Source organism: Oncorhynchus nerka, linkage group LG3 (assembly GCF_034236695.1).
Source record: "Oncorhynchus nerka isolate Pitt River linkage group LG3, Oner_Uvic_2.0, whole genome shotgun sequence".
Taxonomy (NCBI): Eukaryota; Metazoa; Chordata; class Actinopteri; order Salmoniformes; family Salmonidae; genus Oncorhynchus; species Oncorhynchus nerka.
The window spans coordinates 25,432,082-25,456,997 of record NC_088398.1 but is presented as its reverse complement, the minus strand read 5'-3'; the positions used below and the strand labels follow the sequence as shown (position 1 = coordinate 25,456,997).

Genomic DNA, 24,916 nt, shown 5'->3' with positions numbered 1-24,916 from the left:
AGTTGACACATATGGTCCATCTTAGCTACAGTAAAGAAAACAAATCTCATTTTAAAAAGAGGATACATCTCTGAAACTTCTCATATATCAGCACGATCCAACAATAAATAGCCTGGTAAATAATCAGAATCCTTTGATGATAACATGCGAGTTAAAAGTCATTCAAATCTCAACCTGCTCCGCAGCTATGCACTGCAGTCAATTCCCCTGTGCAGGCAAAGATGGATAACTTTCACAAATAACAATGAGAAATCCAAACTACAGTCAGCATTACAGAAAAATGCCTAAAATGACATCGCTTAAGACTAAAAGCACACAAAATCAATACAGAACAATCTAGTATTTCTAAATAAGACTCATCTGGAAACTTTTGAAGTAAATCACAAAGCCCTGCGGCACTACTCACCCCGTGTGTTTTTTCATTGGAATAAAGAGTAAGCAGAGAAAGTAGTGCACCGAGCAGCATTGCACACTCACATTGAGAGCAAGACAATCTGCATCTCTTATGCTGAGCACTAGTGGAAAGAGGCGGTCACATGGGCCATATGGGAAAAATGTCTACTCTAATCCTTCAAAGCAAAAGGAGGGGGCTAGGCTTGCCAATTACCCTGGCTGGCCAGCCTGCCCAGAAACCTAGGCTTAAAAGGAGCAATTCAGTCAGCCAGCAACTGTATACAGGGATTTAGGACAGCTAAAATCACAGTTTTATGAATGAAATGGTCTAATATTACATAATACAGCATGTACAGCATTTTCAAACCAAACCATGTAGGCTATCTTTGCAATGGATTTAGATTTCACTTGAAATGCTAAAGATTTGTGTCTACATTGAGTACTTTTGATGAAGGAACATTTCATGGAATGCTTACAACTAAAATAAGTCATGTTTGTGCGTGTGTGCCGTCTTGTATTGCGAGAGGGTTACATTTCACACACCGTAAACAGTGATAGGCCAATCCGGGTTCAGCATGCACTTTCAGGTTCAAGCCGTCTCTTTTCTGAACTCACAGAACTCAAGACCATGGCTTAATAGTGCCATGCCGTGCAGTGTCACTCCCCGGAAAAGAGCTGCCATGCACTCCATTTTAATAGACACAAAATAATTCTGCCAGCAGCAAGAGTGGCCGGTGGAGTCACACTCAAACCAGTTTCCCTTGCAAATTCACAACATTGCAGCCGACTGACAGATAACCCACAACCCTGCCAAAGAATTTCCATTTAGGACTACAAAGCAACATAGTAAAAACACTAGGTAGATGTTGAACATGTAGCCTACTAAGGAATGCCAATATCGTAGTAAGGGAAAGGGAATACCTAGTTAGTTGTACTGAATGCATTCAACTGAAATGTCACTTCCTCATTTAACCCAACCCCTCTGAATCAGAGAGGTGTGGGTGATGCAAATCATTCTGAAATGTTTCTGGTGCAAGTCAAATGCCTGTGTAGTAGTGGTAGAGCTCATCACAATAGCCAAGTAGCCAAGTCTCACTGAAGCAAGTGTGCCATCACAGCACCAGAGCTCCTTCCCACACACACATCAAATTATTTTGTATAAAGTGCACCAGACCCTGGGTAAGGCCCATAATAGAAAGCTGTCGTCGCTCTGCAGTTAATATGAGCACCAACTCACCATAAAACACAGGAAGTGCATGGGTTTTGAGACAGAAAATCAGAAGGTGTATTCTTCAGCACCACTGCAACCCCTTCCAAGCACACTCATATATTACACCATGGACATCTGCAAAAAGCTAACGTTTAAGTTCTCATGTTCTGAGCAAGGAACATATGAAAGCTGGTGGTTCCTTTTAACATGAGTCTTCAATATTCCCAGATAAGAAGTTTCACATTGTAGTTATTATAGGAATTATAGGACTATTTCTCTCTATACCATTTGTATTTCATATACCTTTGACTATTGGATATTCTTATAGGCACTTTAGTATTGCCAGTGTAACAGTATAGCTTCCATCCCTCTCCTCGCCCCTACCTGGGCTTGAACCAGGAACACATCGACAACAGCCACCCTCGAAGCATCGTTACCCATCGCTCCACAAAAGCCACAGCCCTTGCAGAGCAAGGGGAACAACTACTCCAAGTCTCAGAGCGAGTGACGTTTGAAACGCTATTAGCGCGCACCCTGCTAACTAGCTAGCCATTTCACATCGGTTACACCAGCCTAATCTCCGGAGTTGATAGGCTTGAAGTCATAAACAGCTCAATGCTTGAAGCATTGCGAAGAGCTGCTGGCAAAATGCACGAAAGTGCTGTTTGAATGAATGCGTATGAGCCTGCTGCTGCCTACCATCACGCAGTCAGACTGCTCTATCAAATATCAAATCAAATCGTATTTGTCACATACACATGGTTAGCAGATGTTAATGCGAGTGTAGCGAAATGCTTGTGCATTTCATAGACGTAATTATAACATAATAACACACAGAAATACGAGCCTTTGGTCATTAATATGGTTGAATCCGGAAACTATCATTTCGAAAACAAAATGTTTATTCTTTCAGTGAAATACGGAACGTTCCGTATTTTATCTAACGGGTGGCATCCCTAAGTCTAAATATTGCTGTTACATTGTACAACCTTCAATGTTATGTCATAATTACGTAAAATTCTGGAAAATTTGTTTGAAACGAGCCAGGCGGCCCAAACTGCTGCATATACCCTAACTCTGCGTGCAATGAACGCAAGAGAATTGACACAATTTCACCTGGTTAATATTGCCTGCTAACCTGGATTGCTTTTAGCTAAATATGCAGGTTTAAAAATATATACTCTGTGTATTGATTTTAAGAAAGGCATTGATGTTTATGGTTAGGTACACGTTGGAACAACGACAGTCCTTCTTTACGAATGCGCACCACATCGATTATATGCAACTAATATACTAGCATATCCAATTAATCGTCCGACCTCTAGTTTGGACATCAAAGTACAGCAGAGTAGAGCATAGTAGAGTATAGTAGAGTACAGTACAGAAGAGCACAGCACAATAGAGTAGGATTCAGTGAAGTACAATAGAGTTCAGTACAGTAGAGTATATTAAAGTAGAATAGAATTCAGCACAATACAGTAGAATTCAGTTCCGTACAGTATTCAGAACTGTACAGTTCAGTACAATACATTAGTGTTCTCAACTCTAGTATGGTCTACTGTGTACTGTACTGAACGCTACTCCACTCTAATCTAGAGTACAGAACTATACACTGCTTTTCTTTACTTTACTTTACTTTACTGTACTCCACTGTGCTCTACTGTACTGTGCTTTCCACATTTTAGAAACATAGATATCTATGATTGGTTCAGATTTGGTCCGGTCTGGGCCAAATGTAGGCCGGTCCTGACATTTGTAGACATTGAAATCAAGGATAGGGCGGACTGACCAAATGTCAACTAACTTTCAACGTCCATGGACGTCCGGTATCGGTCTGTGCTCAGTGGATGAGGATGCTGCTGGTTACAGTAAATGGAAAGAGAGGGGGCTCATGGGTAGGTGTCAGTAAGAGCCGTGAGAGCTAACATTAATTGGAGGTAGGGAAGGAGAGAGAGGGAGGATTGTCCGACTCTTCACACTCTTGCTTTGTCCACCAGATGACAGAAATAGAAAGGAAACAGTTATCAGCTTAACATAAAAATATTCCAGTGGAAGGGAAGACAGTAGCAGGTGACCCACTTGTGGTTTGTGAGTACTATGATTTCCCATTTTAGCCTATTAAATAGCAGAAATCCTGTTACAGATCTTTATGAAATGTTGTTACCGATTTGTATTCACTTAATAGTTCATACACAAAATGTATATTAGTAAAACACTATAACTAATTGGTAGGTCTACCTTTACTTGTAACTTCTGTGAACTTTCTCTCCTCATGAGGGTCAGAAATGAGAAAATATCTTAAAGATATGTGGGATTTTGGTAACAGAATTTCAAGGCACAAGACAATGTTTCTTAAACTTACAGAAGGCAGAAAAAATTGTTAAGTGTGACACTATTTGGCAGGGGTCTTTAATTCAACATTACTGTGATTTTATATAAGAATAAATAAAAGCTTTAGCTTATTCCATCTTTAAATGACATGCAGCTTATAAAGGCTTCATAAACCCTTCATAAATGAGTAACAAATCATCTAAGGGAAAGGGGGGTACCTAGTCAGTTGTTCAACTGAATGCCTTCAATTGAAATGTGTCTTCCACATTTAACCCAACCCCTCTGAATCAGAGAGGTGCGGGGGGCTGTCATAATCGACATCCACGTCGTCTTCGCCCGGGAACAGTGGGTTAACTGCCTTGTTCAGGCGCAGAACAACAGATTTTTACCTTGTCAGCTCGGGGATTCGAACCAGCAATCTTTCGATTACTGGCCCAATGCTCTAACCACTAGGCTACCTGCTGATCTATAACTATATGTCATGCTTTATAAAGGGTTCATAAAGGTGGCATAACTGTGTGACATAACCACCAATGTGAAATGTGACATAAGCCGCTATGTCAAATATGACATAAACCTGTGCTTTATAAAAGGTGGCATAAGCACAGCTTAATAAAGGCCTTATATACCATATTAAATTGAGGCTTCACACAGAATTTATAACCCTGTCAAGCATCTTGGTAGAGCACTGCAATGCCAGGATAGTGGTTTCGATTCCCAGGGCCAGCCATACATAAAAATGTATTCATTTCTATTCACGTATTTTCATTTTAATCTGCAAAATTTGATATATTACATTTTTCTAAAACATTTCTAGCATGGCCCAACTTCTTAACAAAATGCAGTCAGTCACAGCAAAAAAACATTGGTGTGGCCTTTTAAAATCAGTTAGATTTTTTTGCCGAATTGCATTTTCTCAGTTTAGTCTTTCCAGGTTTCGGATTTTCCCAATATATTCAGGTTTTCCCTTAGTTGTTCACACCTTTTAAACAGAAAAACAACAACATTTGATTTGTGTCCACAACAATGCTCAAACCAAATCAGGGGATGAGCTTTGATTTTTTGTGTGTAGTTGCCCTTTAATTCAGCTCTCATTCACTGCACTGTTGTTTGGTTAGAGAGTTTTCTGTAGGGCAGTAATCACACATGTGATGATTATGTTTTCCATATACAGTGATTTGCATTGTGACCGCCAATGGAATGGGTGGAGGAAAAGGCCAGCAACACTTGGACGTTCAAACGTTTGGACACACCTACTCATTCAAGGGTTTTTCTTTATCTTTTACTATTTTCTATGTTGTAGAATAATAGTGAAGACATAAAAACTATGAAATAGCATCATGTAGTAAGCAAGAAAAAGTGTTAAAGAAATCAAAATATATTTTATATTTGAGATTCTTCAATTTAGCCACTCTTTGCCTTGATGACAGCTTCACACAGTCTTGGCAATCTCTCAACCAGTTTCATGAGGAATGCTTTTGCAACAGTCTTGAAGCTGGTTGAGAGAATGCCAAGCGTGTGCACAGCTGTCGTCAAGGCTATTTGAAGAATATAAAATATATTTTTGATTTGTTAAACACTTTTTTGGTCAGTACATGATTCCATATGTGTTATTTCAGTTTTGATCTCTTCACTATTATTCTACAATGTAGAAAATAGTACAAATAAAGAAAAACCCTTGATTGAGTAAGGTGTTCTAAATCTTTTGACCGGTACTGTATGTGTTAGGAATGACCAAAGGTGTCTGACTTTATAGTTAGTACAGCGTCATATTTACGCATATGTTATACATTTCAAAATGTTTCTAACTTTAAATTAAGTAAAGAACCATGTGATATAGTCTTTATGGATGTGTTATGAATGACCAAAGATGTCTCACTTCAAACTAAGTATTACAGGACACTACATAAACTGTCAATAGGTTATTACCGTTCTGCTGGTTTATGAAGGTTCTCTCATGATCCACAGGTTACTGTAGGGTGTGAAGTATTTAAATGGGTTGATGGACCTGCAATGCGTCTGTGTGTGTCAAAGCCAAGATGACTTGGAGTAGTCCAACCTGAGACCACCACAACAGGTATTCCTCTTCTGTTCCCATGCTGGGGACCAGGGCTTGATTACAACCTGCTACAATGGTGGCAACATTTTGTAGCTGATCTTTTACTGAGGAAGTACAGTTCCCGCGCAGCCCAGTCAAAACTGTTCGCTGCTCTGGCCCCCCAATGGTGAAACAAACTCCCTCACGACGCCAGGACAGCGGAGTCAATCACCACCTTCCGGAGACACCTGAAACCCCACCTCTTTCAGGAATACCTAGGATAGGATAAAGTAATCCTTCTCACCCCCCTCCCCCCTTAAAAGATTTAGATGCACTATTGTAAAGTGGCTGTTCCACTGGATGTCTTAAGGTGAACGCACCAATTTGTAAGTCGCTCTGGATAAGAGCGTCTGCTAAATGACTTAAATGTAAATGTAAATCTTTCAGTGGGGGAGTGGGTGAATGTGTCAAAGACCTGATGGACCCAGCACTGCATGGCTCGTTTACATTGTTGTGTGGGTTTGTGCACTGAGGAACATTTAACTTGGTTGCAGAAGAAAGCCACTTTCAATTTCTTTAGGTTGGGGGCTTTCATCAAGGTAAGCGTTTCTTGGTGTAACGTCGTCTCCAGGCTACTGCACACACAGCACATATAAGCCTGGGATATCAACCATTCAAAGTTGCCCTTAGTGAGAGTGACCATATAATTCTAAAGGAGTGACCTTACTGAATAAAGTATTTGTCATTGTCACTAGTTAACACTGTCACACCCTGACCATTGTTTGCTTTGTATGTTTCTATGTTTTGTTTGGTCAGGGTGTGATCTGAGTGGGCATTCTATGTTGGATGTCTTGTTTGTCTATTTCTATGCCTGGTCTGATATGGTTCTCAATCAGAGGCAGGTGTTAGTCATTGGCTCTGATTGGGAACCATATTTAGGTAGGCTGTTTGGTGTTGAGTTTTGTGGGTGATTGTTCTTGTCTCTGTGTTTGCACCAGATAGGGCTGTTTTAAGTTTTCACGTTTCTTGTTTTGTTAGTCTGTTCATGTGTAGAGTCTTTATTAAAGAACCATGAATAGAAACCACGCTGCGTTTTGGTCCGCTTCTCCTTCAACTCAAGAAAACCGTTACAAACGCAGTAAAAAAGTAATAATTATGGCCAATCCTTGCCCACTTCCACAATTTATCTTCTTAAAATTTGACTTGAAGTCTAACCCTAACTAATAGTTGGTTATGTCACATTTGACATTGGTGATTATGTCACATAGTTATGCGACATTTATGACCCTCTATAAAGCATCATATACGGCTATAGGTACTTTGTAACACATTTATGACTGAGCTTTCATTTGACATGCTCCTATGAACTTCACATGTTGGTGATGTCAAATTAAGCACGTCATGCACTGCGGCCCAAACATGGCATGTATAGTCCACACATAACTGTTGGAGATCAGCAACCAATCAGGAGCATTTTAAAACTTTGACTAATCGACATAGCAACAACCTTTGCTGGGTCAAAGCATTTCTTACAGTCTATGTGTAGCATATCTGTCAAGACGCGGTCAGCAACTCTTATCTCATTTCGATTTGTCACTCTTGTTGTTTTCCATATAGACAGAAAGACGGAAAAAAAATCTATCTCCGAAAAAGTTTCTTGTTTCTGTTTCAAAATCTTCTTCAGGCTCTCTACCCATGTAATGACCTTATACAAAAAATATATATACGTATAAGTCCTTATAAGGTGGAATATGAAGGTCATTACATGGGTAGAGACTTTCTTTTCTCTCCAAAACTCTTGAACGTGCCGTCCTTGGCCAGCTCTCCCGCTATCTCTCTCAGAATGACCTTCTTGATCCAAATCAGTCAGGTTTCAAGACTAGTCATTCAACTGAGACTGCTCTTCTCTGTATCACGGAGGCGCTCCGCACTGCTAAAGCTAACTCTCTCTCCTCTGCTCTCATCCTTCTAGACCTATCGGCTGCCTTCGATACTGTGAACCATCAGATCCTCCTCTCCACCCTCTCCGAGTTGGGCATCTCCGGCGCGGCCCACGCTTGGATTGCGTCCTACCTGACAGGTCGCTCCTACCAGGTGGCGTGGCGAGAATCCGTCTCCACACCACGTGCTCTCACCACTGGTGTCCCCCAGGGCTCTGTTCTAGGCCCTCTCCTATTCTCGCTATACACCAAGTCACTTGGCTCTGTCATAACCTCACATGGTCTCTCCTATCATTGCTATGCAGACGACACACAATTAATCTTCTCCTTTCCCCCTTCTGATGACCAGGTGGCGAATCGCATCTCTGCATGTCTGGCAGACATATCAGTGTGGATGACGGATCACCACCTCAAGCTGAACCTCGGCAAGACGGAGCTGCTCTTCCTCCCGGGGAAGGACTGCCCGTTCCATGATCTCGCCATCACGGTTGAAAACTCCATTGTGTCCTCCTCCCAGAGCGCTAAGAACCTTGGCGTGATCCTGGACAACACCCTGTCGTTCTCAACTAACATCAAGGCGGTGGCCCGTTCCTGTAGGTTCATGCTCTACAACATCCGCAGAGTACGACCCTGCCTCACACAGGAAGCGGCGCAGGTCCTAATCCAGGCACTTGTCATCTCCCGTCTGGATTACTGCAACTCGCTGTTGGCTGGGCTCCCTGCCTGTGCCATTAAACCCTACAACTCATCCAGAACGCCGCAGCCCGTCTGGTGTTCAACCTTCCCAAGTTCTCTCACGTCACCCCGCTCCTCCGCTCTCCCACTGGCTTCCAGTTGAAGCTCGCATCCGCTACAAGACCATGGTGCTTGCCTACGGAGCTGTGAGGGGAACGGCACCTCAGTACCTCCAGGCTCTGATCAGGCCCTACACCCAAACAAGGGCACTGCGTTCATCCACCTCTGGCCTGCTCGCCTCCCTACCACTGAGGAAGTACAGTTCCCGCTCAGCCCAGTCAAAACTGTTCGCTGCTCTGGCCCCCCAATGGTGGAACAAACTCCCTCACGACGCCAGGACAGCGGAGTCAATCACCACCTTCCGGAGACACCTGAAACCCCACCTCTTTAAGGAATACCTAGGATAGGATAAAGTAATCCCTCTCACCCCCCCCCTTAAAAGATTTAGATGCACTACTGTTCCACTGGATGTCATAAGGTGAATGCACCAATTTGTAAGTCGCTCTGGATAAGAGCGTCTGCTAAATGACTTGCTAAAATCCTCAAAATTGCCCTCGCTGGAAGCCTGCGTTTCAGACATAAGGAAGTGGATGGCTGCAAACTTTCTACTTTTAAACTCGGACAAAGCAGAGATGCTTGTTCTAGGTCCCAAGAAACAAAGAGATCTTCTGTTGAATCTGACAAGTAATCTTGATGGTTTTACAGTCGTCTCAAATAAAACTGTGAAGGACCTCGGCGTTACTCTGGACCCTGATCTCTCTTTTGATGAACATATCAAGACTGTTTCAAGGACAGCTTTTTTCCATCTACATGTATGTAACATTGCAAAGATCTGAAATTTTCTGTCCAAAAATGAAGCAGAAAAATGTATCCATGCCTTTGTCGCTTGCAGAGCAAGGGGAACTACTACTTCAAGGTCTCAGAGCAAGTTACGTCACCGATTGAAACACTATTTAGCGCGCACCACCGCTAACTAAGCTAGCGTTTCACATCCGTTACAAAAGCACTAAATAAGCTTCAGTTAGTGCTAAATACAGCTGCTAGAATCCTGACTAGAACCCCAAAAAATGTATCATATTACTCCAGTGCTAGCCTCCCTACACTGGCTTCCTGTTAAGGCAAGGGCTGATTTCAAGGTTTTACTGCTAACCTACAAAGCATTACAAGGGTTCGCTCCTACCTATCTTTCCGATTTGGTCCTGCCGTTCATACCTACACGTACGCTACGGTCACAAGGCGCAGGCCTCCTAATTGTCCCTAGAATTTCTAAGCAAACAGCTGGAGGCAGGGCTTTCTCATATAGAGCTCAATTTTTATGGAATGATCTGCCTACCCATGTGAGAGACGCAGACTCGGTCTCAACTTTTAAATCTTTATTGAAGACTCATCTCTTCAGTGGGTCCTATGATTGAGTGTAGTCTGGCCCAGGAGTGTGAGGGTGAACGGAAAGGCACTGGAGCAACAAACCACCCTTGCTGTCTCTGCCTGGCCGGTTCCCCTCTCTCCACCGGGATTCTCTGCCTCTAAGCCTATTACAGGGGCTGAGTCACTGGCTTACTGGTGCTCTTCCATGCCGTCCCTAGGAGGGGTGCGTCACTTGAGTGGGTTGAGTCACTGACGTGACACACACACCCCCCCCCTTGGGTTGTGCCGTGGCGTAGATCTTTGTGGGCTATACTCGGCCTTGTCTCAGGATGGTAAGTTGGTGCTTGAAGGTATCCCTCTTGTGGTGTGGGGGCTGTGCTTTGGCAAAGTGGGTGGGGTTATATCCTGCCTGTTTGGCCCTGTCAGGGGGTATCATCGAATGGGGCCACAGTGTCTCCTGACCCCTCCTGTCTCAGACTCCAGTATTTATGCTGCAGTAGTTTACATATCGGGGGGCTAGGGAGAGTCTGTTATATCTGGGGTATTTCTCCTGTCTTATCTGGTGTCCTGTGTGAATTTAAGTATGTCCTCTCCAATTCTTTCTCTTTCTTTCTCTCTCTCTCGGAGGACCTGAGCCCCAGGACCATGCCTCAGGACTACCTGGCATGATGACTCATTGCTGTCCCCAGTCCACCTGGTCGTGCTACTGCTCCAGTTTCAACTGTTCTGCCTGCGGCTATGGAACCCGGACCTGTTCACCGGACGTGCTACCTGTCCCAGACCTGCTGTTTTCAACTCTCTAGAGTCAACAGGAGTGGTAGAGATACTCTCAATGATCAAAAAGTCAACTGACATTTACTCCTGGGGTGCTGACCTGTTACACCCTCGACAACTACTGTGATTATTATTATTTGACCATGTTGGTCATTTATGAACATTTGAACATCTTGGCCATGTTGTTATAATCTACACCCGGCACAGCCAGAAGAGCACTGGCCACCCCTCATAGCCTGGTTCCTCTCTAGGTTTCTTCCTAGGGAGTTTTTCCTAGCCACCGTGCTTCTACAACTGCATTGCTTGCTGTTTGGGGTTTTAGGCTGGGTTTCTGTACAGCACTTTGTGGCATCAGCTGATGTAAGAAGGGCTATATAAATACATTTGATTTGATTTGAATATGTTGGTTCATCCCTCAAGCTGTTTAAAGACAATTTATAGACAAAATAACAATGTCCTAGTTTGAGGTGGGCCGTAATATGTAAGTAAGTAAGTTACGTTGTTAGCCACCTGTGGCGATGTTTCCTAGATCTGGACCGTGAGCTGCTTCTGGAGCGGGAGACAGAACGAGATCTGGACCAGGACCCAGAGTGGGACCGAGACTTGGATGCTGACTTCGTTGCCTTGGACATCACCGCAGGCAACCTCTTTGAGACGACAGCCTGTCAGACAAACAGAGGGGAGTCATGAGTGATCATGAGCATCTATTCAATTTCAACATTTCACCCACATGTTCCATAGGCCCACATAGGCAACATTGAATAAGTAGAACAAGGAACATTTGCTGATCATAGGATAACAATAATAACAATAATTGACTATCATTTCATTTTTGTCATCCGAAACCATTGCGTACAAAAACTGATATTCTTCAAAGAGGCCTACGACATAGGAGATACCCACAATGTAATACAAATTAACAAAATAAAGGATTCTTCACATATTTGAAGATGTAGAGCAAAATGACTGTCAAGTAGTACAAGTGGGCGAATCTGTCAATCACTGTGACCAAAGTGTCAGGTGGCAAACTACAACCAGACGGCTAGGCCGCTGAATGATTATCTACAGTCACTGCAGAAACAGAGGGATTAAGATAAAGAGCTGTGACTCGAGAAAACCATGACAACAACACCTCCAAGAGATATAAAGCATTCAAGAGATGCCATACCCCAGAAAAGCGTCTGTGCAAAAATGTGCACTGAAGCAGCTTTAAAAGAAGTGCAAAAAAGCTACTACCGTAAACTAACTATTGCTGCCAAAAAAAACTGTTGGAGAAGAGTGTGGATACTGCAGCTGCAAGTAACATAACCGGTTTCATGTAGTCAGTCAAACCAGTTTCATGTAGTCAGTCATTTGCATTAAGGAATCAGTTTCATTCCAGTGATGGGACTGAACTTTTGACTTGTATTGGTCCCAAGAAAAGATGAGGAACCTTACACTAAGTCTGCGTAAGTATAGACCTTCCCTATAATGGGATAGATGCATTCTAGGCTCGAGCCTCTATACACACTTTATACAGTATATCCAGTAACAAATGGAACAATCCTCTTAAATTCCACCAGCCTTTCACATTGTCCCTAATTATTGTGCTAGTCTAAGAATGGTGGATGGGAATGTTTGATTTCTCAAGAGAGAAATCCTTATAGCCAGCTGTTCAAAAATAGACTAATGGCAGCTTTCAGCAAAGGTAAATGAGGAAAGAGCAGGGGTTGTTTCACTACTTACCAAACACCCATCAGTTTCATTGTTAGGACAGCATTCTATGTTATCTACCCGGCACAGAAAGTCATAATGAAAACTCATTAATCATGCCAATATTTAATAGTATTACAACCCTGTTTTTGTTCCTGTGTAGATTGTTTTAGAACCAGTTTACGTGCAAAGGTGGAAAAGAAAAAGAGAGAAGGAGTATGAGGAGTGACAGTGACGGCTTTATGGACACGATGGACCAATGAAGGAATAATAAAATACATGGCTGATGTTTATAACACGTTTATAACTTTTCAAATCAGCCTCAGCGCTAAATGGAATGTAATAGAAAATGACAGGCAACATTTACAGGTCAGGGGCTTTACTATATCATCATTATACAGGACAGGACAAGATGGTGCCGACAGACACGGTCGCCATGTTTCTAACTCCTAGACAACTTTGCAGTGTTTTTGTTGTTGTTGTGTTATTATTTGCTCAGAGCGTTTGTTGTAGTATTATCTAGAGCTGGAAAAAAATACTTTTGGACATTAGATCAGCGGTCACTCATCATACATTTCAGCAGAAATTTGGCTTCCCTGACCTGGATCCTTTGTTTGAACTTAGAGGCAGCTCTATTCATCCTGGGGGCTGCACCGAAATTCCGACATCAGAGAAGAGGAAGAAGTCCAGAGAAGTGGAAGAAGAAGTGGGGCCCTAGCCAGACTCAAGCGGCGTGAAAACCATCCACTGCTTCTTAGTATATTACTCGCTAACGTTCAGTCCCTGAATAAAGTAAACAAATTCAGGGCGAGGATCTCCTTCCAGAGAGACATCAGGGACTGTAACATACTCTGTTTTACGGAATCATGGCTCTCTCCGGATATATTGTCCCCGTCCATTCAGCCAGTGGGGTTCTCCATCCATCGTGCAGACAGGAAGAATATTTGTTTCATGATTAACAACTCATGGTGTGATTGTGGTAACATACTGTACATGAACTCAAGTCCTTTTGTTCTCCTGATCTGGAATACCTCCCCATCAAATGCAGACCACATTACCTCCCAAGATAATTTTATTTGATCATCATAACTGCAGTGTATATTCAACAGTACAGGGACAAAGTGTAGTTGCAATTCAATGACTTAGACACAAGACATGTGTGGAAGGGACTCCAGACTATCACGGATTATAAAGGGAAATCTAGCCATGTCACAAACATACCGTATCACTCCCGGACAAGCTAAACACCTAAGCCTGCTTGGAGAAAAACAACTTTGAAACACCAACACAGACCCCCTCCACTCATGAGAACTGTGCGCTCTCGCTCTCCGAGGCCAATGTGATTAAGTAATTTAAGCGTGATAACCCTCACAAGGCTGCCGGCCCAAGTAGCATCCCAAGCCGCGTACTCAGAGAGCATGTGCAGACCAGCTGGCTGGAGTGTTCGCAGACATATTCAATCTCTCAAATTCTCAGTCAGTTGTCTTGATGCAAGTGGGGTGTCCGCCATTGTTCCTGTACCCAAGAAAGCAAAGGTAACTGAACTAAATGACTATCGCCCCGTAGCGGTGACTTCTGTCATCATAAAGTACATTGAGAGGCTAGTTAAGGACCATATCACCTCCACCTCACCCAACAATCTAGACCCACTACAATTCGCATACTGCCCCAACAGATCCACGGCTGACGAAATCGCCATTACACTGCACACTGCCCTATCCCACCTGGACAAGAGAAATACCTATGTAAGGAATGCTGTTTGTAGACAACAGCTCAGCCTTCAACACTATGGTTTCCTCCCAGCTCATCACTAAGGTCAGGGCCCTGGGTCTGAACCCCTCCCTGTTCAACTGGGACCTGGACTTTCTGACGGGCCGAACATGTCTATATACACAATTATATATACAGTTTATTAGGTACACCCATCTAGTACAGGGTTGGACCCCCCTTTCCCTCCAGAACAGCCTGAATTATTTGGGGCATGGAACCTTTCCTCTGGTATTAAGGGGCCTAATCTATGCCAGGAAAAAATATGAAGATGTGGCTCCAATGTGCCCCCAATCACCAACACTGGACAATTGAGGAGTGGAAAAACATTTCCTGGTCCAAGGAATCCCGGTTTCTGTTGTATCATGCTGATGGCAGTCAGGATTTGGCGTAAGCAGCATGAGTCCATGGACGCATCCTGCCTGGTACAGGCTGGTGGCAGTGGTGTACTGGCACACTTTAGGTCCCTTGATATCAATTGAGCAATGAACGTTTCCGACACCTTGTAGAACCAATTCCCCAAATAATTCAGTCTGTTCTGGAGTCAAAGAGGGATCCGACCCGGTACTCGATGGGCATATCCAATAACTCTGACATTGCTCGTTCTGATATTTTGGATATTTTTTTATTTTACTTTTGATGGATTGATGGCAGCATTCGCGTGAAACTGAAAGCGCGAACCACTGCTTTTAACCAGGGCAAGGTGAACGGAAACATGACCGAATACAAACAGTGTAGCTATTCCCTTCGCAAGGTAATTAAACAAGCTAAGCGTCAGTATAGAGACAAAGTAGAGTCGCAATTCAACAACTCAGATACAAGAGGTATGTGGCAGGGTCTACAGTCAATCACGGATTACAAAAAGAAAACCAGCCCCGTCATGGACCAGGATGTCTTGCTCCCAGGCAGACTAAATAACTTTTTTGCCCGCTTTGAGGACAATACAGTGCCACTGACACGGCCCGTGACACGGCCCGCAACCAAAACATGCGGACTCTCCTTCACTGCAGCCGACGTGAGTAAAACATTTAAACGTGTTAACCCTCGCAAGGCTGCAGGCCCAGACGGCATCCCCAGCCACGTCCTCGGAGCATAAGCAGACCAGCTGGCTGGTGTGTTTACGGACATTTTCAATCAATCCTTATCCCAGTCTGCTGTTCCCACATGCTTCAAGAGGGCCACCATTGTTCCTGTTCCCAAGAAAGCTAAGGTAACTGAGCTAAACGACTCCCGCCCCGTAGCACTCACTTCCGTCATCATGAAGTGCTTTGAGAGACTAGTCAAGGACCATATCACCTCCACCCTACCTGACACCCTAGACCCACTCCAATTTGCTTACCGCCCAAATAGGTCCACAGACGATGCAATCTCAACCACACTGCACACTGCCCTAACCCATCTGGACAAGAGGAATACCTACGTGAGAATGCTGTTCATCGACTACAGCTCAGCATTTAACACCATAGTACACTCCAAACTCGTTATCAAGCTCGAGACCCTGGGTCTCAACCCCGCCCTGTGCAACTGGGTACTGGACTTCCTGACGAGCTGCCCACAGGTGGTGAGGGTAGGTAACAACATCTCCACCCCGCTGATCCTCAACACTGGGGCCCCACAAGGGTGCGTTCTGAGCCCTCTCCTGTACTCCCTGTTCACCCACGACTGTGTGGCCATGCACGCCTCCAACTCAATCATCAAGTTTGCGGACGACACTACAGTGGTAGGCTTGATTACCAACAACGATGAGGCGGCCTACAGGGAGGAGGTGAGGGCCCTCGGAGTGTGGTGTCAGGAAAATAACCTCACACTCAACGTCAAGGAGATGATTGTGGACTTCAGGAAACAGCAGAGGGAGCACCCCCCTATCCACATCGATGGAACAGTAGTGGAGAGGGTAGTAAGTTTTAAGTTCCTCGGCGTACACATCACAGACAAACTGAATTGGTCCACCCACACAGACAGCATCGTGAAGAAGGCCCAGCAGCGCCTCTTCAACCTCCAGAGGCTGAAGAAATTCGGCTTGTCACCAAAAGCACTCACAAACTTCTACAGATGCACAATCGAGAGCATCCTGTCGGGCTGTATCACCGCCTGGTATGGCAACTGCTCCGCCCACAACCGTAAGGCTCTCCAGAGGGTAGTGAGGTCTGCACAACGCATCACCGGGGGCAAACTACCTGCCCTCCAGAACACCTAGACCACCCGATGTCACAGGAAGGCCATACAGATCATCAAGGACAACAACCACCCGAGCCACTGCCTGTTCACCCCACTATCATCCAGAAGGCGAGGTCAGTACAGGTGCATCAAAGCAGGGACCGAGAGACTGAAAAACAGCTTCTATCTCAAGGCCATCAGCCACTAACATTGAGTGGCTGCTGCCAACACACTGACTCAACTCCAGCCACTTTAATAATGGGAATTGATGTAAAATATATCACTAGCCACTTTAAACAATGCTACTTAATATAATGTTTACATACCCTACATTACTCATCTCATATGTACAGTATATGTATATACTGTACTCTATATCATCTACTGCATCTTTATGTAATACATGTATCACTAGCCACTTTAAACTATGCCACTTTGTTTACATACCCTACATTACTCATCTCATATCTATATACTGTACTCGATACCATCTACTGCATCTTGCCTATGCCGTTCTGTACCATCACTCATTCATATATCTTTATGTACATATTCTTTATCCCTTTACACTTGTGTGTGTATAAGGTAGTAGTTGTGGAATTGTTAGGTTAGATTACTCGTTGGTTATTACGGCATTGTCAGAAGTAGAAGCACAAGCATTTCGCTACACTCGCATTAACATCTGCTAAGCATGTGTATGTGACAAATAAATTTGATTTGATTTTTGGATTATGTGCGTATAGTTTCATATTGCTAGGTATTATTACATGCAATGTTGGTGCTGCACCTGCGATAACATCTGCAAATACGTGTGCGTGACCAATAAACTTGGATTTGATTATACAAAGTTACAAGACATGACTGGAGAGCTGTATAAGATTCACAGACTGAACAACTAGGCTGCCAATAAAGAAGAGGTCACTCTGGCTCACCTTGAATGTCAACAATGTGTGAAAAACACTCTTCGAAATAAACTAATTGAAAGGATAACGTCATATGGTGCCAGACCAGCAAGTGGATTGGCTCATGAGAGTTGAGAAGATTATCTGATTATTGGGCCTTAAGCAACTACCAATCAGTGGCCAGAGAATGTCCATTCTTCAATAGCACAATCAGTGCCAAACATGTTCCTTACCCCTGTGGAGGGTAAATACGATTCCTTAATAAGGGGATTCTGGCTATATTCTGAGAGTGATTCATATGATCCCGCAGATGAGGTTATTCAGTCTATGGACACTCACCATGGCATATGATCTTCGGTCTAAGCGAGCAGGGATCAAAACATTTATTTTTCATTTTGAAAAGCATCTGAGGGGGAATGCCATGAGGAGGAAATTGCAGACTAAACATTGGGAGGACTTCATAAACGGGGCACCGCCATCTAGCAGCACATGCTAGTCACAGAGTATATCCCTGCTACTATTTTAGTGAGTATTGAAATGGATCCCTCCTCCTGCTACTCCTCTATGGTGCTCCTTCCCTCATTTTTCTTCATTGCAGGCTGCGCTTGTTATTTTTGGCTTCCGGGGCTAATTTCCTGAATGCACTGGAATATACTTTTTTGCCTACCGGGCACATTTCATGACTGGCATTTCAGAGCGTGCTCCCGTATCCACATTTTTGGGGGAAAAAAGGGAAACTAAACCCTGGTCAACAGATGGTATGGCATATTATGAAATTAGACATTTTGCTAAGTACTCTCTGCAGAAGACCTTTATCACCTAGTCACAGTTGATTTATTAGCTGTAGACTATAGCTGTGTAGCTGTGTAACTGCATATACTGTAATACCAAGAATCTGTTTAAAACTCATTAAACAAACAAGAAAAACATCTGTTTTTCTCGGGACTGGTTTCATATGGCTGAGAATAAACCTTTCTGAAAGCTCTCAAACGCCTGTGAAATGAAACTAAAAAGGATGAGGGCCATAACTTTTGCATTCATCCACTAGGTAACTAGAGTATAATCACTTCCTTCACTTAATTTTAAAACCGTGTAGCGAATTGCAGGGGCTAAAACTGGGCAAACTGGGCATTCACTAGGTAACTATTAAATCATGTATCATCATATTTAACTTAAATAGATGCTCCCCTGAATTGTGTGTGACTGGTTTATCCTACTGGTAAAACGGCAAGGATATGTGTAGCCCATTCCAGGTGTAGTTAACTGTAACTTAATAAGTAATAAGTGTCTGTAAAGTGTGATGAATCGTGGGTCCATTTCAGTCAGAGAACAGTGACCCACTTCCAACTGATAACCAGGGGCAGCTGCCTGTCTCTTCCTAACAGAGTGTGCTCCCCAGCCTAATCACTAGGATTTAAACTTCCAAAAGTCTGTGACAAGCATCTACACTAATTATGTACCCTCTACTGACAGACACACAAACACACCCACAGGGCCCCTTGTGCAAAGAGTGACAGTTGCTCAAGCCCGGTCACCTGTTCATTTAAGGGCAAAAGTTGTTCCCGAACAATGGTTGGGCAACTCGATACAGCAGCAAGAGTATAAACAGACACACTCCACTCAATCAACTACACTATCATTAAGACTCGGATGCCTCAGAAGCAGCTGGAATCACATTTGGCATCTATATGGACCACTGAGATGACACTCGCCACAGCAACTGTCACTAATGTTGTCTTTGGTAACCAAAATGGACCAGAAATGTGGGCATCATTGTCAGGGTGTCAGAGTTTTCCCTCAAGACTTGGCTTTATAGAGGCAGTTCATGGATTGCCAAGCGGACTCTGCTGCTAGAGTCCAGATCAGAGGATAATTATTATGTTTCTTAAAGTTGCCTTATTACCAAATAAGCCCATTGTAACTTGATTTAGGCCTATTAACAATGGCACTCTCAAATAAGAATGAATTCAACCACGGCCGCTTCATTGTGATTTTCTGCAGCAAACTCAACACCGACCAAAGTTGACAAACCAACGTTGAATCGGACAATGCAACAACAATCACTAAAACCATACCAAAAAAGACTCACCCGGTAACTGAAAGGCTGAGAAAAGTAATGTGCTTTGTTTTCTCAGAGTGAGAAAATACAGCGCCCCATAGCAGTGTGGTCTCACTAAAAGTTCCGTGTCTGTCTACGTGAGACAGTCTCTCTGTTGGGTACAACCGCCACAGCGAGTTCACATCCACTCCCACCAACGGAGTAGGATTCATGTGTGGTACATATAATCACTCTTTGTTGCTACTTGAGACTTCTTTAAAAAAAAACTCCTCAGTCAGCACTATAATCAGTATGTTTATTTCTTGGGCTGCTGTAAATAGGCGAAAATGTTAATGTGTAGCTATGTGAGCTTTTGATTTACACAACTGTTGTCCTGAAAATACATAGTAGAAAATGACTGAGGCATCCTCAAATCGTGGGGATATGAGTCTTAACTTGTTGCTATCAAGATGGAACTCAACAGCTAAAGGTCCTCTCTATTTTGGTCCGTTGTGAACAGCATGGCAAATGGCAAGCTATCATTCCTTATTTCAGCAATGTGGTGAGATTATGTATATGTTAGGTCTTGCCTATTGACAGATATTTTCATTCAAATGTAGGCTAAAGCTGTAGATATCCTGTGCATTTGGTCAACTTTCAGTGTTAGCAATTCTACCGGGGCCAAAGTCATGACAGTCACACACAAGTGACATTACCCCAGAGTTGGCCGTGTCAAAAACTCCATATCAAATTGTCGACTTCTCCTGTGAACATTTTGGACTGTCTGAAAAGAACTGACACGTAAATTGTGAATCCTGTGAAGAGGCAAGTGTTGATACAACACCCTTGTCGATTCAACACCCCGACACTGGAGTGCCAGTTACAGGGGTATCCTCAAATGTACACCATACAGAATTAACAGCATCAACTGTAGGCTAGTCAACAACAGAGCATACATACTGTGAAAGACCACAAGGCCGATTACTGTAAATCCCATTGTTTTACAATGATCCCTGTGAATAAGCAAATAGAAAAGTTATTCTTAGTAAAAAAAATATTTAGAAAAGCGACAGTACAGCACAGCTTCTTTGTTATAAGGACCTGTGCCGGGATACCGGTGGGGATGTGGTTACGCCTTTCTCCTGTGTACACTTGAACAAGATATTATTTGCTCTAAGGGAACAATAAGGCAGGATCCTAGAGCACACTGCAACAGGATATATGATATGATGTAGTGATTACTTCTGCCAAGGGTGGCACAATCAACCCTGTCCCATTTTTTTTTGTTGCTCATAAATCATTTGAAATTATAATTGGGGGGGGGGGTGAACAATGAATTGGGTTTGCACTATGCAACTGATGCATTTATGGGGGGAAAAAAATAAGCTGGATACCTCACTGGCTGACTGAACTGAAGCTCTAGCATTGCTGATCAATCAATCGACAACAAGGAATGCAATTTAGAGTGACATCGAGCTGTCGACTTTCTGTAGCTTGAGAAATGGTGTCAAAGAAATCCCAGAGAAATGCGAACATAACATTACTACCGAGACGTTAGTCTATATAATAGTAACTACACTGTATCGTGCCATGAGAATAACCTCACATGTGATACATTATATCATATATAGTAGCTGGCGGGGATACAAGGACACACTAGAGCAAGGACAGACAGGCTATAGCTTACCTCCGATGTTTCTGTTTTTTTCACGCTCCTCTGGCGGGTCCGGGTCGTATAGCTTCTTGGGTGACAGCAGGCGGAGGATCCGTTGCTGTCACACTATCAACCAAATAATTTTAGATGATATGTTGCAATCCGAATAAACAGGCCAGATGAGCTAACTTTGACTACTGCGTGTCAAGCATCGTATTGACCGAAAAATGTGCGGGGATGACGTTTATCAGCTCGTTCAACAAGCCTTTCATCAGATCGGTTTCGTATTCATGTCACATTAAATAGCTAGAGCAGTTGTAATGCGACACTGCACTGTGCGCTCACGAAGAATGAATTCAAAAGTGGAGAAATTATCCGAGAACACATACAATATGAAGCTATAGTACTGGCTACAGTAGAGCCTTCCTTCGCAGCGCAGCAGGGGGTGTGACTAGTGCTCGGTGCACGCACACAGGTCAAATTTCCTTCCTGGTATCCCCCGGTCAAACGTACACAGAACAAAAATGTAAATGCAACATGTAAAGTGTTGGTCCCATGTTGCATGAGCTGAAATAAAATATTACAGAAATGTTCCATATGCAAAACAAATAGAGGTTATTGTCTCTCAAATATTGTGCACAAATTTGTTTACATCCCTGTTAGGGAGCATTTCTCCTTTGCCAAAATAATCCATCCACTTGACAGGTGTGGCATATCAAGAAGCTGATTAAACAGCGTGATCATTACACAAGTGCACTTCTTGCCGGGGACACAATGCCACAGATGTCTCAAGTTTTGAGGGAGTGTGCAATTGGTATGCTGACTGCAGGAATATCCACCAGAGCTGTTGCCAGATAATTTAATGGTAATTTCTCTACCATAAGACGCCTCCAACGTTGTTTTAGAGAATTTGGGCCATCCTGAGGCCCATTGTCATGCCATTCATCCACCGCCATCACCTCATGTTTCAGCATAATAATGCACGCCCCCATGTCATAAGGATCAGTACACAAATGTCCGTTCTTCCATGGCCTGCATACTCACCAGTCATGTCACCCATTGAGCACGTTAGGGATTCTCTGGATCAACGTGTACGACAGCATGTTCCAGTTCCCGCCAATATCCATCAACTTCGCACATCCATTGAAAAGGAATGGGACAACATTCCACAGACCACAATTAACAGCCTGATCAACTCTATGCGAAGGAGATGTGTTGTGCTGAATGAGGCAAATGGTGGTCACACCCGATACTGACTGGTTTTCTGATCCATGCCCCTACCTTTTTTTAAAGATATATGTGACCAACAGATGCATATCTGTCACGTTCTGACCTATTTATTTAGTATGGTTGGGGTGGGCAGTCTATGTTTGTTTTTCTATGATTTGGGGATTTGTATGTTTCGGCCTAGTATGGTTCTCAATCAGAGGCAGTTGTCATTAGTTGTCTCTGATTGAGAATCATACTTAGGTAGCCTGGGTTGCACTGTTTGTTTGTGGGTGATTGTCTGTGTTAGTTGCTTGTGTCAGCACAGGTCTCATTTATAGCTTCACGGTCGTTTAATGTTTTTGTATTCAGTGCTTTCTTTTATTAAATACTCATCATGAACACATACCACGCCGCATTTTGGTCCTCCGATCCTTCTCGCCTTTCCTCTTCAGATGAAGAGGACGACCGTGACAATATCTGTGTTCCCTGTCATTTGAAATCCATAGATTAGAGCTTAATGAATTGATTTAAATTGACTGATTTCCTTACATGAACTGTAAAATCTTTGAAATTGCTACATGTTGCGTTTATATTCTTGTTCAGTATAGTTACACTAGCAAAATGTTTTCTACTTCTTCCGCAACTGCGTGTTACACTGTAACAAAGTCCACCACAGTTGTTACATTTTTTTGCAGTCACTACAGCGCTTCTGCAGAAATGTCATTGGTCATGTACACTGCATACGCAGTATAAGAAAGAATCTAAGGCAGGCGAGAGGTCTTATAGACATGTTCCATAATTTGTCGCTATACTACAGCAAGTTATTTCTGTCCTGGCATAAATTGGACAGGAGGATGATGATGAAGACTGAAATGATGACGGTGGCATAAACGTTGAACAAATCTTTCAATATCTACCGTACGTGATCGACATATTAATTTATCAACAGACCTGAGTGCTTGGACCAAATGGATGCACTGACAGTTCAGGTCCTGGGGTTACAGTGACATTGCCTTGAGCTGTGTAATTGCATGGCAAATATTGGCACATATGTTAGGATGTATCAAGCTATCACAGTCTCGAAAGGCAGCGAACTAACAAGCCCTTAGGCAAAGTTTTGTTGAGTAGTATTGAGCCCATTCAAATTGCAAGAACCACAAGCCCAACTATTCACGTATATTACCAGGGGACACATCCTTTTAATCTTTACTTTTTATCTTGACGTAGACCAGATAGAATGTACATAGTGATAATTTGTCCCATGCCATGTAGACCTACAGCTTTCCAGAGGTAAGCCTACAAGTGACCCACAAGTAACCTGAAAATAAACCCCCGCGTAAAAACAACTAGAAGACAATACCCAAATATTAACTAGCCAGTGGTGGAATAATTACCCAATTGTCATACCTGAGCAAAAGTAAAGATACATTAATAATTAAAAAATGACTAAAGTAAAAGTGAATATCACCCAGTAAAATACTACTTGAGTAAAAGTAAAACAATATTTGGTTTTAAAGATAAGTCTAAAAACTACATTGAATTGCTCAAATATACTTAAGTATCATAAGCAAAAGTTTATGCTATATTAAACAAACCAGACAGCACAGTGTTGTCACGACTTCCACCGAAGTCGGCTCCTCTCCTTGTTCGGGCGGCGATCGACGTCTCCAGCTTTCTAGCCATCGCCGCTCCATTTCTCATATTCCATTGGTTTTGTCTTGTTCCATTACACACCCGGTTTTCATTCCATAATTATTGCATGTATTTAGTCCTCTGTTCCCCTCAATTGTCTTTGTTTGTAATTGTTTGTTATGTGGATTATTGTCAGGCGCTTTACTTTTGCAATGTTCTGTGTTTTTGGCACGTTATTGTTTTTATGTGCTGAAATTTTTGGAACGGAAATAAAGTGCGCCTGTTCACTACACTCTGCTCTCCTGCACCCGACTTCGCCTCCCGTACACACCCTTGACAAGTGTTCTTGTTTTTTTAATTGACGGATAGCCAGGAGCACACTCCAACACTCAGACATCATTTACAAATAAAGTATTTGTGTTATTGAGTTCGCCAGATCAGAGGCAGTGGAGGCAGAGGTCATGGTTCCACATGTCACATGTCACCAGAGGGTGGCAGAGACCGTCCTCGAGAGATTAACGACACTCAGGTGTCCTATTTACTTATAATTATTTCTCTGTTAAAAGAAGTGTGTTTTCGGTTGTCCTTTGCTGAAGCTTGAATTATGTGCCGTGTGCGATTGACTTCTGAGTGAGTTTTCGATACTTAATGTTTGTTGTTTTACCAGTGATACTGTGATCCTTCCGTTACCGTTTCTCAGTAAATTGTTATGTTTATCCTTAACCGCTGATTCCTTGTCTGGTCTCTTCTCTGAACCTGGGTCCAGATGCAGAGGAAACAGATTCAAAAGTATCTATATCCACAGTAAAACATAACCTGACAGGCTGCTCAGCAAGGAAGAAGCCACTGCTCCAAAACCGCCATAAAAAAGCCTACGGTTTGCAACTGGACATGGGGACAAAGATTGTACTTTTTGGAGAAATGTCCTCAGGTCTGGTGAAACAAAAATAGAACTGTTTGGCCATAATGGTTATGTTAGGAAGAAAAAGGGGGAGGCTTGCAAGCCGAAGAACACCATCCCAACCTTGAAGTACAGGGGTGGCAGCATCATGTTGTGGGGGTGATTTGCTGCAGGAGGG

The 24,916-nt window shown here is 43.1% G+C and overlaps 1 protein-coding gene across 8 annotated transcripts in view; it reads right to left on the bottom strand.

Moving 5' to 3' along the window:
- LOC115105519 (thyroid hormone receptor-associated protein 3-like) overlaps positions 1 to 21,423 on the bottom strand; it is a 34,068-nt gene extending 12,645 nt beyond the window's left edge. For 2 of the 8 annotated variants that reach the window (XM_029627652.2, XM_029627679.2), the window contains exons 1-2: positions 21,030 to 21,417; positions 11,285 to 11,448 (exon numbers count right to left, since the gene is read on the bottom strand). In XM_029627652.2, the coding sequence (XP_029483512.2) occupies positions 11,285 to 11,418 (134 nt within the window). In that variant the 5' untranslated portion in view covers positions 11,419 to 11,448; positions 21,030 to 21,417. Of the gene's footprint in view, positions 1 to 406; positions 790 to 11,284; positions 11,449 to 21,029 lie in introns of those variants that run through there. The other 6 variants (XM_029627661.2, XM_029627669.2, XM_029627690.2 and 3 more) reach the window with 4 other exon arrangements.
- Between the last annotated feature and the right edge of the window lie 3,493 nt (positions 21,424 to 24,916).